Below are 18,197 nucleotides of genomic sequence, written 5' to 3' on the forward strand. Positions count from 1 at the left end.
TGTTCCCATAATACCTTTGAACCGCTTCTTGGCCGCTCCTCAGCAGTTCCATACTAGAACATTCATTGGACACCTGAGGGGGTTTTGGTGGGTGTCTGCGGCCCATTCCTCCCATTAGCCTTCCTTTCTACAAGAGGTTGCAATTCTCTGGTCTCCATCAGCAATTTTGCTGGGCTATTACTCCTCGATCTCTGAATCCCCTTCTCCTTTTGCCTTTCTGGAGGTAAGTTCTCCTTTCTTGCCGAGGGTGGGATCACCAAAGTCCTGGGTTGCATGCAGGCAATTCCTCTGCTCATAGCCTCTTTTGTAAGAACCTGCATCGTTAATTAAGGAAATTAATCAGTTAATTATAAGTTTAATGAGATAATTCCATAATTGACCCTAATAATTATTATGAGACTTTAATAATTATAGTAAGTGAGTAATAATGTTGAAAGTCGTTTTTCTGACGAAAAGTGCAGATACCGATTCTGCTAGTCGGTATAAATGCGTACCGAAAAAGTATCCCGGAAAAATATAATAAGTGCATGATAATTCCTAGAATAATATATAGGACTTGTAAAACGAGTTTCAAGTTAAAATAATGAGAACTAGTGCCAGAAACTGATATTGGTATGAAAAGCGCGTACCGGAAAGGTGCTGCGAAAAATATGAGAAAAATATAATAATTCTTGTAAAATTGAGTAGGTTAAGAATCCTGAGTTTGTGATTAAAATGCTAAGCGTAGCTATTAATGTTAATACTGTGTGTTTAATTGTTAAGTGACTATATATACAACTTATGCACACAACCCTAGCTTGATTTATCAATTTTTGTGCGTGAGTGGCTGCTGAGTGTGGGTCTCTTTCCCTTGCCTTCACCATTTCTTCATGGGAAACCACCAAATGATCATCTTTTCTCTTGGTTCTTTCTTGTAAACACCTTGTGGTTGTGTTGGGTTGAGTGAGAGGCTTGTTATTCTGAGTTGGTGGGTTGTCCTTGGGTGCTTTTGGTGCTGATTTTGGGGGTTGGTGTTGTTGGAGCCATTGTGGTGGCATTTTGAGCTTCAAGAAGCTTCCTTTGTGTTGAAAGGTCAAAGCTTGTGTTGTCATTTCGTATTCCTTGGTAGTCTGAACCTTGAAGGCAGTTTGGAGAGCTCCAAGAGCCTTTGCTTTTCTATTTTGAGCTTTGGTAAGTTGTACCAACCTTGATTATGAGTTTTAATGGTTTAAAGGTGATGTCTTTGCATGTAAATGGGTTAAGCAAGTAACCAACTGGTATGTGGACCTAAAACAGATTTAAAATGCATGCTTTGACGTTTTAAAGTGTTAAAAATGGTACCTTGGATGGATATCTTCGCGAATGCAGAAGCTGCTGTCTGTCACGAAATATCCGGATATGTGTATCCGGATATTGATATCCGGATATGGGGGCTTTGATATCCGGATATTGATATCTGGATATGTCCCCGACGAATATCCGGATATTCTGAGATTTTGAAGAACAGTAGCTGTACTGTTCATACAGTAAGCTATTGGGGGTTTGTGGACCCTAGATTGAGGAAGTTGAACTTCTGTATTAATTGGACTAAGTCAGAATCAAGTGACTAAGGGCTTATGGCTTTGTGTGAAGCCTCCAGACGTAAAACGTATAAGAAAGGCGTTGTCTTTATGATGTATGCTTGTAGTGCATGTTTATTGATTTATTATTTGGTCCATATCAGATTGTGATTCTACTGTGTTTGGACTTTGAGGATTGGTTAGACCCTTGGCTTGGAGTGTTAGCTCGCAAGGTAAGCTTTCGTGTCCTCGGTTTAGCCATGTTGTGGTTTCACCATGTCCCATGGGGGTATGGTTATATGCATGTTGTGTTACATGCTTTGGATATTTTGAAATGCTTTTGAGCTGGTATGTGCAATGGCTTATAATATATATGTGTTGTTTCCACTTAGTCGGTAAGCCTGAGTATGTAGCGTCATACAAGATGGTGAGTCCGTGGGTGGGTGCAAGTAGCGTCTTGCATATTGTGTGGGTAATAGACGTATTCTTGCATTTCTCTGATCAGTAGAATAGTATTGACACATATGACATGATTATCTGCTGCATTGCACTGTTTTAGAAATGATATTGATGAACTTCTTTTGAACTTATATTGCACATGTAAGTGAGCTTGGGGTGGAAGATCCTTGAGGACCCTTTGTCTTACTGAGATTTCTTGTTTAGAGATCTCACCCCACGTTTGGGGAATGCTTATTTCAGGTTCAGGTAATTTGGGGGATGATGTCTCTGGCGGCAGAAGGCCAGACCTTAGTTGATGATATTGCTGTTATTTATACTGACATGTTGGATGCTGGTTATATCTGCTAATTTGATGTATTAGCTTACTTTTATTATGTTACTGTTGTTGAGACGGTGTGGGCTTTGTTGCCTTATGTGTGTGAGCATGGGGATTGTCAATGTCACTGATGTTAGTACTTATAGTTGGAGTTGTATAAACTGCTAGTTGGACCGGTCTACGTGTTGTAGTTCCGTGTCTAGAGACATACTTATTTTATTTAATTAATGAGGTATTCCAGTTAGCTGTTTATTGCAATATACATACAGGCAATGTTTTGAAAATGGTTAAGTAATCAAGTTGATAATGATTAATGACATCATAATTGAAAAGAAAAAGATATTCCGCATTTTAATTAAGCGCAGTTTAATACGATAGAATGATAACATTACCGGATATATACGGGGTGTTACACTCTTCGTCTAGAGCGGTATCCATGTATCTCATTTGGGAGAGCATTTCTTTCTCCGCTTTTCCCTTTAGGTGTTTAAGTTGAGCTTCCTCTCCTTTTTCCTCTGCTAACGTGGCTTCAGTCACCGACGGTGTCGGACATGTGTTGCTCGTAAAGGATTGAGTCTTAACTTGGGCCAAGCCCTTAACACTAGCTCTAGCTTTGCTGGTTTGAATAGTTGGGCCCATATTCCCCTTTTGGGCCAGTTTTGGATTGTAATTCATACCCCTATCCATTTGGGATATAGCCTTCCCTTTCCCATCAGATCCTTTTGCGTGCCTAGCCTGTACTGACTTTGTGTGTTTAACCGCTGGTCCGCCGCCTCTATTCGAAGAGGTCCCTTCTTTGATAGGGACTGATCCCTGTTCTAATCTACTTACCAAGTCTACGTCTGCATTTTCGTCTGTTTCTACCAAGATATCAAATCTGGTATTGGAACTACCACCACTGGGGCCCCTCACCATCAAAATCTTTGGGGTTTGGCCAACAGCTCTTTCTACCGATTGTACTCTGTTCTTCCCCTCCGGTAAGCCTTGGTGAATGTTCTTAGATCTCCTCCCTCTGTTCTGCTTCTGAACGACCATCCAGGAGCCAAATGCTTCCTTTGAGACGTTCCTGAAGCCGTGGTCGTGATGTGGTCCCTGCAGCTAAACCTGGATCCCTGCCTGGACCATATCTGGTGTTTTCTCTGTGTATATCCCTCCACTACATATATCTTGTCTGTGTCCGTAGCGTCCACATCTGAAACATATTAAATGCAAACCTTCATAGGCCACATATAAAATCTTGTCACCTAGTTCTCCTAACTGAAATTGGGATACGAAGCTTTTCCTCATATCAACCTCGATGCAAATCCTTGCATACTTGGCTTTCTCTGTGTATTCTCCCTCCCTTCCATTAGATTTCCTCAGGAGATTTTTGTGTACTTTGAGGGTCTTGCCCAAGAGGTTACCTATTCTCCATAGGTGATGGGTTGTGTAGAATTTCATCGGCAGGCCCGGAATACAAACCCAAACAACTATTCTTGTAACTTCCTCCTCATAAGGGTCAAACATTGGCCTCCATCTCTGCACTACCACGTAGTGGTCCACCACTATCCAGGGGCCTCCATGTAGGACGTTTTGGTAGTCCTTTTCCTCTTTGAAGTTAATCAGTATGTAATCGTTATCTAGATCGGCAACCTCTATACCCCCTCCGAGTCTCCATTGGTTCTTCAATCTAGTCATCAAAAAACGGTTTCTAATTTTTCTGCCCATAAGTTTGATTATAAGAGCTTTCCTCCACCTTCTACAATCCTCTTTATGCTGTTTCTTTGAGAAGTAATGCACTGGACAAAGCGGATTGACTTGTTTCTCAGGGCAAACCTCTTCTAGGATATCATCCTCTTCCTCTTCCTTTCTCTGGATGGTCATCCAGTCCTCTTCCCACTGCATAAGTCGTCCTCATTTCCATTTAGCTGGAGGACTATATCTTTATAAGAGACCACGTGTCTGTCAATAGAAACTGGCATACTTCTGGTTATGCCTGGGGCTTCCCCAGGTCTCGGGGTCCTTTCTACCCTTGTCTCACTTGTTCTCTCCACCATTTCTCCATCCATGGTCTCAACTACAATATTATCAATCCTTGCTATCTGTACACCCAGTTATGATTTTCCTTCTTCTTCAAACCCTGGTCCACGGAAGTCTCCTAAGGTCACCAGATGGACCATCTCGTCTGGGGGCTTTCTCTCCTTTTCCTTAGTCGTCTCCATGGCTTTCTTATAAGGGAACATCCCCAAAAGTTCCTTGGGATACCCACAGGCCGAACACAAAAGAAGAAAATTAAGAGAGATTATAACAACTTTATTTTTTTAACATTACACTCTTTATATATATCTTTTGGTTTGATGAGAACCGAGAAAAGAAGAGATTCAAATCCCTCCCTTTTAATTATTTACCTCTTCATATATATATACTTAAATTTCATTTCTATCCTTTTTCAATCTTTTCGTATTTTTTATTTGGATTCATCTTACATCAACCTCGATTAGTTTGTGATAAAGGTATTGTTGATATTGATATTATTATAATTAAGAGAATAAATGAATTTAAGTAGAGGATTAGCATAATAAGTAAGAAAATTATTAATTTTCCATTTGAATATGATTTATTACTTAGTAATAGTATTGTTAGATGTTAAATGCATGTGAGCATGTCACATAACATTTTCATTACGGGATTTTAATAATTTACTCACACAAGGGTCGTTCGAACATTTTCAAACTCTTCCCATACTGTGATTGTGATGTGGTTATACTCTAATGGTTGAGGTTGATACTCGAATATTGCAGCTGCAACAACCATTCTCGGAAAAGTACCGAAACATCTGCAACCTCCTTCTCAGTGTAACCCACTCACGGTCACTTCCCAAAGGGATTCAGCTGCATGCCCACATCATCAAATCGGGTCTTGAAGCCATTCCTCTGGTCTCACATCACCTCATCAATTTGTATTCTAAAACTCAACTTCCCTATTCCTCTCGCCAAGTGTTCGACGAATTGCCTCAAAGGTCTTCCACTAGTTGGAGCTCCCTAATCTCTTCTTTCGCCCAAAATGACCTCCCTTTCCTAGCTCTCCACTTCTTCCGCCGCATGCTCCGTCATGGGGTTCGCCCCGATGACCATACATTCCCCAGTGCCACCAAGTCCTGCGCCATTCTCTCAATAGTCGATGTTGGCCAGTCCCTGCACTGTTTCGTGCTCAAAACTCGGTATGATTTCGACGTGTTTGTTGGGAGCTCCATTGTTGACATGTATGCGAAATGTGGAGAAATTGGGTATGCTCGGAAAGTGTTTGATGACATGCCTGACAAGAATGTGGTTTCTTGGAGTGGGATGATATATGGTTACGCTCAAATGGGTGAGGATGAGGAGGCTCTAAGGCTGTTTAAGCAGGCGCTGGTTGAAGATGTGGGTGTTAATGATTTTACTTTGTCTAGTGTTTTAAGGGTTTGCAGCGCTTCCACGCTGCTTGAGTTGGGGAAGCAGGTGCATGGATTGTGCTTTAAGACAAGCTTTGATGCATCGTGCTTCGTGGGTAGTTCTTTGATCTCCTTGTATTCTAAGTGCGGGGTTGTTGAAGGAGCTTACGAGATTTTTGAGGAGATTAAGGTTAGGAACCTTGGCATGTGGAATGCAATGATGATTGCATGTGCTCAGCATGCGCACACGAGTAAAACCTTTGAGCTGTTCTTGCAGATGCAAAGTGTTGGGATGAAGCCTAATTTCATCACCTTTCTGTGCGTGCTTTATGCTTGCAGCCATGCAGGGTTGGTAGAGAGGGGACAACATTACTTTGAGCTGATGAAAGAGTATGGTATTGAACCAGGGTCACAACATTATGCCACCATGGTGGATTTGCTTGGTCGTGCTGGAAAATTGCAGGATGCAGTTAAGATGATTAGAGAAATGCCTGTGGAACCGACGGAATCTGTTTGGGGAGCTTTATTGACAGGGTGTAGAATACATGGGAATACTGAATTGGCATCCTATGTGGCTGATAGAGTTTTTGAGTTGGGTCCTGTAAGCTCTGGCCTTCATGTCCTACTGTCTAATGCTTATGCTGCTGCTGGAAGATGGGAGGAAGCAGCAAAAGCAAGAAAGATGCTGAGGGACCAAGGAATAAAGAAGGAAACTGGTTTGAGTTGGGTGGAGGAGGGAAATAGAGTTCACACATTTGCTGCTGGGGATATGTCACATGGGAAAACAGTGGAAATTTATAAGAAGCTAGAGGAGTTAGGAGAAGAAATGGCAAAAGCTGGTTATGTTGCAGACACGTCTTTTGTGTTAAAAGAAGTGGATGGCGATGAGAAGAGTCAAACTATTAGGTATCATAGTGAAAGGTTAGCCATAGCATTTGGCCTTATTACTTTCCCTCAGGAACGACCAATCAGAGTAATGAAGAATTTGCGTGTTTGTGGTGATTGCCACACTGCGATCAAGTTTATTAGCAAATGTACTGGAAGGGTAATCATTGTGAGGGACAATAACCGGTTCCACAGATTTGAGGATGGAAAATGCACTTGTGGAGATTATTGGTGATCCTAAGGTGCTGAGTAACATTAGAGTCACTGATACCAAATTTTTATGGGAGCAGAACTGGAACAAAAAATAGCATCAGCTCATGACTATTACTTCATTCATGAGCCATCTTGTTTTTATTATCTCACCACATACAAAATCGTGGTAATTTTGAAACTTTTTGCCATTCATTTATTTTTTGCTGTTGCTGCTAAATGTTCGGAAGAAAAAATTGAGCGTTTAGCACTGTACTCAACGAAGAGTTACAAAAGCAACTGAATCCCTTCTAACATTTATTGTTTTTTTGCCTTACACATGAATCCTTTTGTTTCTGTTGCGTTGAAAACCAGATCAGATAGAAGCCGATCTTTACAAGAGCAAAGTTCCCAAGTAGTGCATTACACCATTCCTAAGACTAGCTATTATTTCATATATAAAACCAAGTCTGTTAATAGTCACCCTAATTTTCATTTGTGTTGTTAATTGAGGGACACGGCAACATTCAAATATGTTAACACATAAATATAGAGAAGATAAGAGATATAAGAACTAATAGTTCTGATGGCTTCTGATTATTCATTTTACTCATTATACCCGTTATCATATATCAATAATTTACGATTGAGGTCGAAACATCAGCGAGCTGCCAGCCAAGTTAAAAGTGTCAATCCTTGGATACCAAAAATAAAGAAAAAGTGTTGATCCTTTATTTTGGCATGACAATCAAAGGGATTATATATTATTTTAATGAGAAATAATTTTCTTATGTTGTAGTAAAAGAGTTATCTCATGTAATAGAAATAAAATTACAAATAAGATCCACAGCTAAGAGGCAAGAAAAAAAAAATAGAAGTGAGATACACCCCTCTTTTGTGTATATAAAAAATGGGGAAAACGTTTGTCCTTTTAAAGGATATAATTTTGTGTCATTTTAGATCTTAACCGTTGATTTTCGTCAATCAACGATTAGAATTTATTGGATCAAACTTATTAATTAATTAGTAATTCGCAATAAAACTCAATAAATTTTTACCGTTGATTGACGGAAATCAACAGTTAGGATCTAAAATGACACAAATTATATCTTTTAAAAGGACAAATATTTTTCCATAAAAAATTTGTTTCTTTTTAGAACTTAAGAGAAATATAACCAATGTTAATATCATTAATTATAATTCATCAACTTTGAGACTTCTCGAAACCCTCTTGATTTCACTGTTCATCCACTTCATTTTGCGAACATATAATTTAGTGATTTTGGACCTCCAGACTGGCCCAAACTTGAATTAGGTTTCAGCCACTCTTTACGACATTAAAAAAAAAAAAATACTATTTTAACTTCTTTTTTTAAAAGTACTATTTTCTTTAGATTTTCCTAATTATATGATGTTACGATGTTTGTCAATTATAAGAGGTGTTATTACAATTATACAAGGTATACAAAATAAGTTCATTGTATTACAGTATAAGAGTCGTAGGCAAATAGCGGGAAGCAGAATATAAACAATTTATTATAGATGATAAGCACACAAAAAAAAAACTTACATCCATGTTTAAGCATTATTTATTTCATCACATAATTTAATGATATTATCTCTGACATCTAATATAATTTTGTTTTTTCGCTATGAAAGAATTGAATTTAATAATTAACTAAAAAAATAAATATTCAAATAAAAAATTTATTAGCACAGAATTAAAATTTAGTTTAAGCAAAAGTACCAAAGTGCGTGAAGCAGGTATTATAAAAGTAGTTAGTGACTCTCATGGACTAACCCTTTTCAAATTAAAATTCTTTTTGTCATTCACTAGCAAAGTTCAATAAAATATTATCAGTGTTACAAAAATTTATTATTAATACAAAAACTGATTTCTTCCATCATAAAAAATTTCAGTAAAACTTTCCAAATATTTGTCCGTACTACTTAGTTATAGGGAAAAATACTTATTTTTTTAAAGGATATAACTTTGTGTCATTTTAGATCCTAACTGTTTATTTTCATCAATCAATAATTATAATTTATTGATAATTAATAATTAATTAATAAATTCGACACAATAAATTATAACCGTTGATTAATGAAAATCAACGATCAGGATCTAAAATGACACAAAGTTATATTCTTTAAAAACTAAACTATTCTTTTTCCAAAGAAGTGGTGTGTAAATAATGAGTTTGATGTTTTTGATGTTGTATGAGATAATTTTATCTTCTACACATACATAAAAGTATGTGAGACTCATACAAAGTGAAAAGAGAGAAAAAAAAAGATAGGCAATATGTATGAGATAAAATAGGGACAATAAATTCATAAAGAAATTCTACAAATATAATTTTGGATAACAATCGTTAGTAAGAGTGTAAGACGTTTTTTTCTTTAAAGGGTAATACCTCAGAATATACACACACAAATAAAGATAATTGCTCAACACCGTAGCGAATCTAAATTCTTACATACCAAAATTACCTATATAACCATATCATCATTTGTTTCAATTAATCTAAGAAAGACCCGTTCTATAAGTAACAATTAACGTCACATTGTTGTCATCACTTCCTCTTCAGCTGAAGTTACCGTCAGCAAACGTTATTTACTTCCTAGGAAACTTTCTTATACAAACGAGTCAAAAGGTGTTACAAGCATGCACCTATAGTCCACATACATAGCTAAGATCAGGGTCCTAAACAAATTAGGACATTTCAGGCGCTTTTGGCTCGGCTCGTGAAGACCTAAGTTTACATGTTTAAAATTGATTGTTGGCACCAAGCTTGGACTTGTATAAAAGTTCGTTTAATAAAAAAGCCTCCGGCTCCAACTCAAAAGCTCGGCCCTAAAGCCTCTCAGGCTGGCCGAGCATATTATTTTTATTTTTATTTTATATTTTTTTTACTACTTGTAATAGCTCTCTCTTTCTCCTCAATCCATTCCACCCCATTTTATTGGTTAAACAGACTTTTTGAATGATTTTGTTTTATATTATGTTGTTTGAATATAAATTGAATTTATGAATATTTATGGAATTATTAGTGTTGTTGATTGTATATTCTGTTTGGATAAATTTATGTTGTCGTATTTTTTTTAAACAGGCTAAACAAGGTTTTTATTTTTTGTAAATAAGTTAGGCCACAGGCTGATAGTTATATTTATAATAGGTAACAGACTTGATCAGGCTGACACATTTAAATACAGATTTAACCTTTTAAGACCACGACTCGTTAATAGCCCTAGCTAAGATGCCCTATGTGCCATAATCAATCAAGTAGGTCTTTAACTATTTGTACCAACCCCCTTTGGCTCAATCAAGTAGATCTAATCAATGCTGATGATAGAAGATGGCATTGTCAATAATGCAATGTTCTTTACTTAAAATGGGGCAGTGTCCTCTCTTAGGGGTGCAAATCTGTAGAAGCAGGTGTCATTATTGGTGGATATTGTAGCCTACCCAAACCTAAAATTGCCTTCAAAGGACCTATCATTATATTGTGATGGTTGCACTTGGTCCCAGCTTTGATACTTTCATTCCATTTAAAATCTCTTCCCCATATATATTACGTTGTACTCCAAACTATATACTAAAACTATGCAATTGCTTATATTTTTCACAACTACTCTATTTATTTTTTCCACTTTTATTCCTTCTTTGTTGTCATACACTTCTTGATTATTATTTTTTTCTCTCTACCAGCTAGTATGCTTTAAACTTGTGTAGTTTCTTTTCTTTTTATATTCCTTTTCATTTTCTTAATACCGTTTTCTTCTAGAGAAATTCTTTCTTTCTCCATCCTTTTCCATAAAATATCACAACTTTTATATTTATGTGAGTCTTGTTAAAAATTTAATGATTAGAATCCTTCGCATAAGAAAAGAAAAATCGTTGTCCAAAAGAATAAAATAAATGTTCCTATATTAGCTGGCCTATTTTCAGGCTTCATTTATATATAATTTTTTTAATTATTTAGATGAGTTAATTAAAAATGAACAACATTAAAGTTCAAACATGGCCACATAATGTATTTGTTTGCAATAAGTAATGGGGATCATTTTTCTGCGGTTACGGCAGATAACTTATTTGCAGTAAGTCAATACGACGTCGTTTTGGGGCGAAAATTATGGTGTTTTTGTAATTTTAATTTATTTTAGGATTATAATAGTCTTTATATTTATAATTTTTTAAGATTTCAATAGCAAAACAACGTCGTTTTGGAAATAAATGCAGATAACTTATCTGCATTAACTGCAGAAACATTTTTCCTTATTAGCTTTAACAGTTATACAATTGAATAATAACATTATTTATCCTTTTTTTTCTATAATCAATTCATAATTACATCTTTAAAAAAACTACAAAAACTCAAATGTTTTTTGTACAATAATCAAAGCTCATAAGTCACTTCCTTTTTCTTCTTGAGAAAAAGAAAAGCCAAAATTACCATATTGAATTATTGGATTCTATAGGGTATATATGTAAGGGTGTTCTCTGTGTTTCCCTCTACCACCACGTGTGTGGACTTCCAACATTTGGAGAACCAACTCCAAAATCAAAAAAGAACAGTTCAACTAATCAACCAGATTAAGAAAAACAGTTCAACAATTAAGTAGCCATATCAAAGCACAAATCAATCTTAGTTTAATGTATTTTCTATGGAGGATATGATTCCTTTTTCTTTTTATTACTTCTCTTACAAGGTATGAAGAAGACATTGGATGTTAGATATTATTGTAGTAAAACGATTTGTCAATTGGCTTATTGGACAAAGCACTAAAGGCAAAAGCCATATATACATTTGATAATGCTTAGAAAAAGACAGGTGCAAAAGCAAAATATCAACAAAAAGAATTTTCGTTTGTGACTATGTTACAGCTACCCACTACCCTTAGGATCAGATAAGAATAAAAATATTCTTGAAAGGGAAGGCCAAGTTATACCATAAATGTTTATAGAATGCATGGTGAAGCATTGTTATTCCTTCTGCAAAAGTGGGAAGAAAAGGCAGAACAAATCAAGAGGATCAATGTTCAAAATTTGTCTAAAAGGAGGGTGATATATATGGTTGTAAAACTATTTAGGTTAACTCTTTTGTGATTATAGATTTTTTTCTTTTTCCAAGAGAATTTTACCTAACTTTAATGATATATATATATATATATGGATATCTATTTGGTTATGGGGTTCAACTCAGTTCCAACTTAAAAAGCATATAATGACACACACTAGCTGTCAAAAGCACTAGATACGTATAGTGAAAGAATAAAGACATCAGGGGATGCCATAAAAATAGTGTGGTTTACTTTTCTCACCACAGAAGTTTTATCTTCTATTCACATAAATGAAGTGCACCGATTTTTAAAAAAATGACATATTATTCGGCACGAGTATAATTTGAGAAAACAATCCCATATAATATATAATATGAGAATATAATTTCCCAAAAATATTTTATGTTTACAATTTTTTTCTTTTTTATACTATTAAATTTATTTTTAATCTCATTCAAAATTTTATGCATTAATCATTTCTTTCTAACTTTTTTCAATATTAAAAATCCAAATATTCAATTAAACATAATATAATAACTTTATACCTTAATGATCTCTTTCTATCACCTTTCTAACTTTTTTCAATAATATAAAAAATTAAAAACCGAATTTTTAACACATTCGTTTGTTTAGCTCTATAGATTTAATCATTTAACCTTAATCGTACTAGTGAAATAAAATGACAAGATTTTAAAGAAATACAGAGAATCTTGTTTTTGTATCCCCAGATTTTGCTATAAAGATTGTTATAAGCTTACAAAGAAAATAAGCGCGCGTCTGAAAAAAAAAATCGAAAAAAAATCTATAAATTTACTTTTTACTTTAAAATGAGGGCAATATTTTTCTCTAGCGGATAAAAATATTGTCTGATGCTGAGACAAAAAAAAGTAAGGCCACCAATTTATTTATTTTTTAACAAAAAAAGAGTTAGCACAATTTTTAATGTCTCAGGAGACAACATTCACTACAAGAAAAAAGTTTATTTGTGACAAAAATTTTATCACAAATTTTGTCACAAATGACAATTTTCGACACAAATAATCAAATTTCGTCACAAATAAATTTACGACTCAGGAATTTGTGACAAAATTTCATATGTAGTGACGAAATTTGCGACACTAATAAAAAACTTTTTTTGCAATAGACTCTTTCGACTCTTATTTTTAACGCACAGCCGTTATTATTAGCTATAATTTCATCATAGCCATACTAATAAAAAACAAATCCAAATTATTTAGTAAAACCGACATGAAATTTAAATCAATAATAAAGGTATTTAAAAAGGTCACAACTCGTTAGTATTATTCTTCCCTTTCTTTAACTATTGACCAACTCCTAAAAATGAGACATCGAACAGAAATGGAGATATATATTGTATTCATTGGAATATCTATAATACTTCCCTACCATAGAAATGGACGTTCTATTAATATATATAAATTCATAAATCAGTTTCACTTCGATGACTCTAACTAACTGAGTAGGATGATACAAAGTCGAGAATTATAAGTGTAATCATCATCATCAAAATACGTAATGTGGTGTCACATCTATCGTGTAAAGATAAGAATCCATATAAATGGCGTTTCAATCAATGCACAAACAACAGTACCTAATCCACAAATGGTATTTAACAGCTCAGGTATTTATACCACGCAAATCAAAGACTATTAACAGTGTGATAGTGGGATCTAATTGAAAATAGAAACAAAGGTAATAGAATAATATAGAAATAAGCTTTAATTGAATGTTACATGCCCAAAGGATCATTCTTCAAATGTACCTAACTTACCCACTCCCTGGCATCCACAATTATTGATTCCAAATTACATGAGAAATATCATATCCAACATCCTGTATATTCATATCCCCAAAACAGACCAAAATGGAGAGACTCAAGGAAATTAACTTCAATGACCCTTCCGTAATTTCATTTTCTACCCCAAAATAAAAAAGGAATAAAAGAAAAAGATAGATCAAACTTAGGAACAGGACTTCATCATTTTGATAGAACATTTGCTCCTCAACGAAGGAAAAAATGACAGAAATGTAAACCTAAAATTTTGAAAAGATTGGCAGCCAAAAAACCCTACACTGGCATTATTTTTCTTAATGCCACCAAGTGGTTTTTTGACCCTTCTAAGTTACTTTTGTAACACTAAACTTCAAAATGAATTTCCCTCAAGTGATTTTTTTTTTTCTTGCTGCTTCCTTTCTTAGTTACTGTAACCTTCTTCCATCAACAACAAAACTTCAAAAAAGCATATATATTATTTACTGAAACCTTTCTGTTGTTAACTACCTCAGGGCCAGCAAAACTCATTTCAGTTTTGCTGAGCCACAAGATGATCAAGCTGCATCTGTTCAAGCCATGCTCCCAATACAGCATGATCAACAGACTCCATTTGTGTGCTCATATTTGATACCTCACTGGAGGATCCAGCTGCTGCTGCTGCAACACTTGAGACAGTAGTTGCCAATTTCTCTTTCATCTCAGTTGGAGATTCTTTAACAAGTGACTGCACCCATGATAAATCAGGCTCCTCACCATTGTTCCCAAGCTCAAATGAAGATGATCTACGTAGCTTACCTAGATCATCTGTACCAACTGCCCAATCCAACTTACCATTGGGGGATCCCCATTTTGACCAAGAATTGACTGAGGCAGCAGCTGCAGCAGCAGAGTTGGAGCCAAGTTCCCGGGAGCTCAGGCTTCGAAATTGTTGCTGCTTCTCACGTTGAGCTAGCATAGAAATCCTAGAGCTCATTGGAGAAATAGGTTCCACATTTCGTGGTGACATTCTTCCTGAGGCCTGCATTAAAGGATGTTCAACATTTTTAGAAGAAAAATTTGTATTCACTGGTGACAACAAGCTTTGCTGCTGCTGAAACTGATTGAAGACAGCTGATTTGTGAGTAGGAGAAAAAACAGTTGAAGTCAGTGTTGGATCAGCATATCGAGGGGAAGAATTCTCAGCAGAAAAGAGATCATCAAGATTTGAAGGAGTCAAGGGTTTCATGCGACCAGAGCGGTTTATAGCATTAGAATTCATAGGCTGTGGAGAAAGGCATGATAACTCGTTAAGGAGCTGTAGCTGCAGATCATAATCAGGTAACGAGTCAAAATCATCCATGGGAATATCTCTAGCATGGAGTGATGATCTCAAACGACTGGACTGAAGATTACTTCCTGGAAGATGCAAGGCTGGGATGTTAGGCTGGGACCAAGCAACAGAAGAGTGTGAAATGCCATTGCCAGAGGGTGACATGGGTGGAGTGAATGGTGAAGGAGACATAACAGACATTGAGGAAGGGGAGCCAGGCAACATGCTCATGGCTGCAGCAAAATCCATGGCAGAAGATGTGCTTGATCGAGGAGAGGGAACAGCAGAACCAGTTGAAACATATAATGGTCGAAGCTCTTCAGCAGTGTGGGCAAAGAAGCAAACTCTTCTGGAGCAACTTGTCCCATCCTTGCAAAGACGGGTTCGATATTGTGCTGGATGCAGCCAACACTCAAAAACCCCATGAGCATATTCACACATATCTCCTCGCCGGCAAGCACCCTTCCGGAACTCAGGACAAGGGACACAGCTGTAATGGTACTTTCTGGGATCCCTTCTCCGAGCATTCTCCCCCGGATGGACAAAAGGGCATTCAGTCCAATCATGTGAATAAGCACGGGAACAAGGTCGAACCTTGAAAGAGTACATTCGAAATTCATCAGTTGAATATATGCTGTTCTTGATGTCCGGAAGGGATGGATCAACAGGATATTCTTTCTTCTCAGATGCAGAAGAAATAGGGACATCATTTGACTTTAACTTCAACTGGAAATCTCGTGCAGAAGGAGATCCGTTATCTGGTGAAGTTGATGATGGTGGAGAATATGCATTGAATGAGGGTGTTATCACCCTAAGATTACACCCAGCAATAGAATCATCAGTTTGAAGAAGCTCTTCAAGACTGTTTTTGACATATTCAAGCTTAGGAGGAAAAACAATAACATCTACAGGACGATGGCCATTGGAATCCACAGAATTCGGATCAGCCCCAGCTGCTAGAAGCAGTTTCACGGCATCAACAGCATTCTCAGCCCCACCTGATGCCGCACAATGAAGGGCAGTGCTCCTGTCAAGGCCACATGGCTGGTTGATGTCAGCATCAGATAGAGAAAGAATAAGTTTCATAATATCAATGCTACCATAAGTAGCAGCAACCATCAAAGGCGTTCTTTGCTCATTGACCATCTGCTTTGATCCCTTCCTACGACCATACCATAGCCCAACCTCATCAACAGAGGAAGGATCACACTCAATCAATCGTTTGAAACCTTCAACATCATTATTGGCCGCAAGCTCAAGCAAGCTTGCAAAAGAATCTTCAGTGTCAACAATAAAGTGATTCATCTTGTGGTTTCTGGGTTCAGATGTTGGTATCAAAACAGGAGATAGCGATGGAGACGGTGCAGGCTTTAACCGCTCCAACTCACAGCACATACTTTCATTTGCAGGAGATTCAGCTGAGGAAAAAACCACAAACCCATTATAGCTAGGCCTTCAAAGACAAAGAAGTAAAATTATATTAAACAAGCAGCACAACAATGAAGCATCCAAATGCATTAAAAAACCATCCATAAACACTTGTTGAACGTCCAAAAACAACACATGAAGTTTATACAAGATAAAGTATATAACACATGAAGTTTATACAAGATAAAGTATGTGACTAGGCATCAAATTGAACATCTAAAGTAGAAACGAGAAAGGCTTTACAAAATAATTTTTTTTCATAATTATCTCAATTCATCTATGAAAAAATGGCTGCTTTACAGGAAAAGAGAATAAACAAGCAAACAAATACAAAATAAAAAAACAAACAAGTTCCTCTATTTTTCATCAAATAACCAGGACACAAACAGCAAAGTGTAATTTCTTATTTAAAACAATAAAGGAAAAATAGATGTAAAGGAAATTAGAAACAAAACAAACAGTTCATGAAATCAAACAGCAAATCCAACAAGTGAACTTAAACCTTAAAAGTTGACAAACAAAAACCTAGATTCACAGAAACCAAACAACTGGGAGAACACCATTCCAAACAAAACTAATTTATTTCTGTTCCCCGATTACTAGTTCTCGACAAAACAAAGATCATTTTAGGATCAGGCTAATGACCAACTTTGTACCATGCTTCTCGCACTCATTTTCCACATCAAAACACAACAACAACAACATCATCAACAACAACGACGACGACGACCACCACGACAACAAGCAAGGAGCAAACAGACAGACACTAACTCCGCAAAAAGAGGGATTCGAAACCTAAACTCGAAAGTGATCTAAACTGATATAACGAACTGCGAAGTGAATCTAATCTTACCACTCTATGCTCACTGCCAAAGTAAGCAAAGAAGACGACAAAGCAAAGCAAAGCAAAGCAAAGCAAGAGTGACAGACAGACAGACCCTCAGATCTCAAAGGGTGAATGAAAGGAAGCACAGTGTGTTTGGATTCCCAGAAAATCTGGCGAGAAAAAACAGATATATTCGTGAGAAAAGAGGAGCTAACAAGAGACCTTCTTCTTCTTTCTCCATTACCTATGTGCTCTTTTTTCTCCTTCTCCAAAAAAATTAAATAATAAAATAAAAAATTGGAGTAACACACAAAAGAGCACTTCATGTTTTAATAAATTAAAAATTAAAAGTTTTTTTTTAATTATTATATTCAGTTTGATAAAATCGCCGGACCAATACGACTTCAAAAACAAAAAAATTGTGCACAATTAAAATTAAAAAAAAATTAGATTAATATTTCTCATATTACAAGAGATAAAATCTCTCACGTAAAAATGTGTAAGACTCGTGTAATGTCATGTAAAGAAAATAAAGATAAAAAATAAGAAAATTATGAGTCCAAATATTTTTATATTTTTTTTAAAATATTTCAATCGGCTTATTGTTTCGCAACTAATTCGATTCGGGGCGAGTCCAAGATTAAGGCTTTAATCCCCTCCCAAAGATAGTATTGGATAGATTCGAACACGTACTCTCACCTCCACCTGCTTAGCTCCCATGCACCAACGCTACCACCATTTGATTGGGTCCAAATATTTGTATACGTGTATTGAAGATAATTTTATCTAAAATATTAATAAAAAATAATATATAATAAAAAAAAAGGTGAAAAGATGAAGCGCACTGAGAGCTACGGTTTGATTATTCGTCTGCAGTACCCTGTGCCTTTTTTATTATCCAATCATATCACACCTCGTCATCTCCCGCAGGACTAGATCGTCGTTCTTTGAAAAGATAAGGGGTAGAAACGTACTTTCA

At 36.1% G+C, this 18,197-nt stretch overlaps 3 protein-coding genes across 4 annotated transcripts; 1 reads left to right on the forward strand and 2 right to left on the reverse strand.

Moving 5' to 3' along the window:
* Positions 1-3,411: 3,411 nt before the first annotated feature.
* On the reverse strand, positions 3,412-4,197 carry LOC133316037 (uncharacterized). Its single transcript, XM_061517731.1, has one exon. The coding sequence runs from the start codon at positions 4,195-4,197 to the stop codon at positions 3,412-3,414; it is 786 nt and encodes a 261-aa protein (XP_061373715.1).
* Positions 4,198-5,063: 866 nt separating this feature from the next.
* Positions 5,064-7,041, forward strand: LOC133316027 (putative pentatricopeptide repeat-containing protein At5g52630). The gene has a single exon (XM_061517721.1). The coding sequence runs from the start codon at positions 5,064-5,066 to the stop codon at positions 6,840-6,842; it is 1,779 nt and encodes a 592-aa protein (XP_061373705.1). The 3' UTR covers positions 6,843-7,041.
* Positions 7,042-13,562: 6,521 nt separating this feature from the next.
* On the reverse strand, positions 13,563-17,484 carry LOC133316009 (zinc finger CCCH domain-containing protein 30-like). Of its 2 annotated transcripts, none has more exons than XM_061517695.1 (2): positions 17,246-17,484; positions 13,563-16,382 (listed from the first exon to the last, which is right to left on the reverse strand). In XM_061517695.1, the coding sequence occupies exon 2, from the start codon at positions 16,357-16,359 to the stop codon at positions 14,185-14,187; it is 2,175 nt and encodes a 724-aa protein (XP_061373679.1). In that variant the 5' UTR covers positions 16,360-16,382; positions 17,246-17,484; the 3' UTR covers positions 13,563-14,184. The 2 variants fall into 2 exon arrangements, with proteins under 2 accessions (XP_061373679.1, XP_061373680.1); XM_061517696.1 differs by having other exon boundaries at positions 13,563-16,417.
* Positions 17,485-18,197: the final 713 nt, after the last annotated feature.

The sequence above is a fragment of the Gastrolobium bilobum genome, unplaced genomic scaffold, assembly GCF_033153095.1.
Source record: "Gastrolobium bilobum isolate Gb01-03AN ecotype WA unplaced genomic scaffold, APGP_CSIRO_Gbil_v1 utg12345, whole genome shotgun sequence".
In the NCBI taxonomy this organism is placed as follows: Eukaryota; Viridiplantae; Streptophyta; class Magnoliopsida; order Fabales; family Fabaceae; genus Gastrolobium; species Gastrolobium bilobum.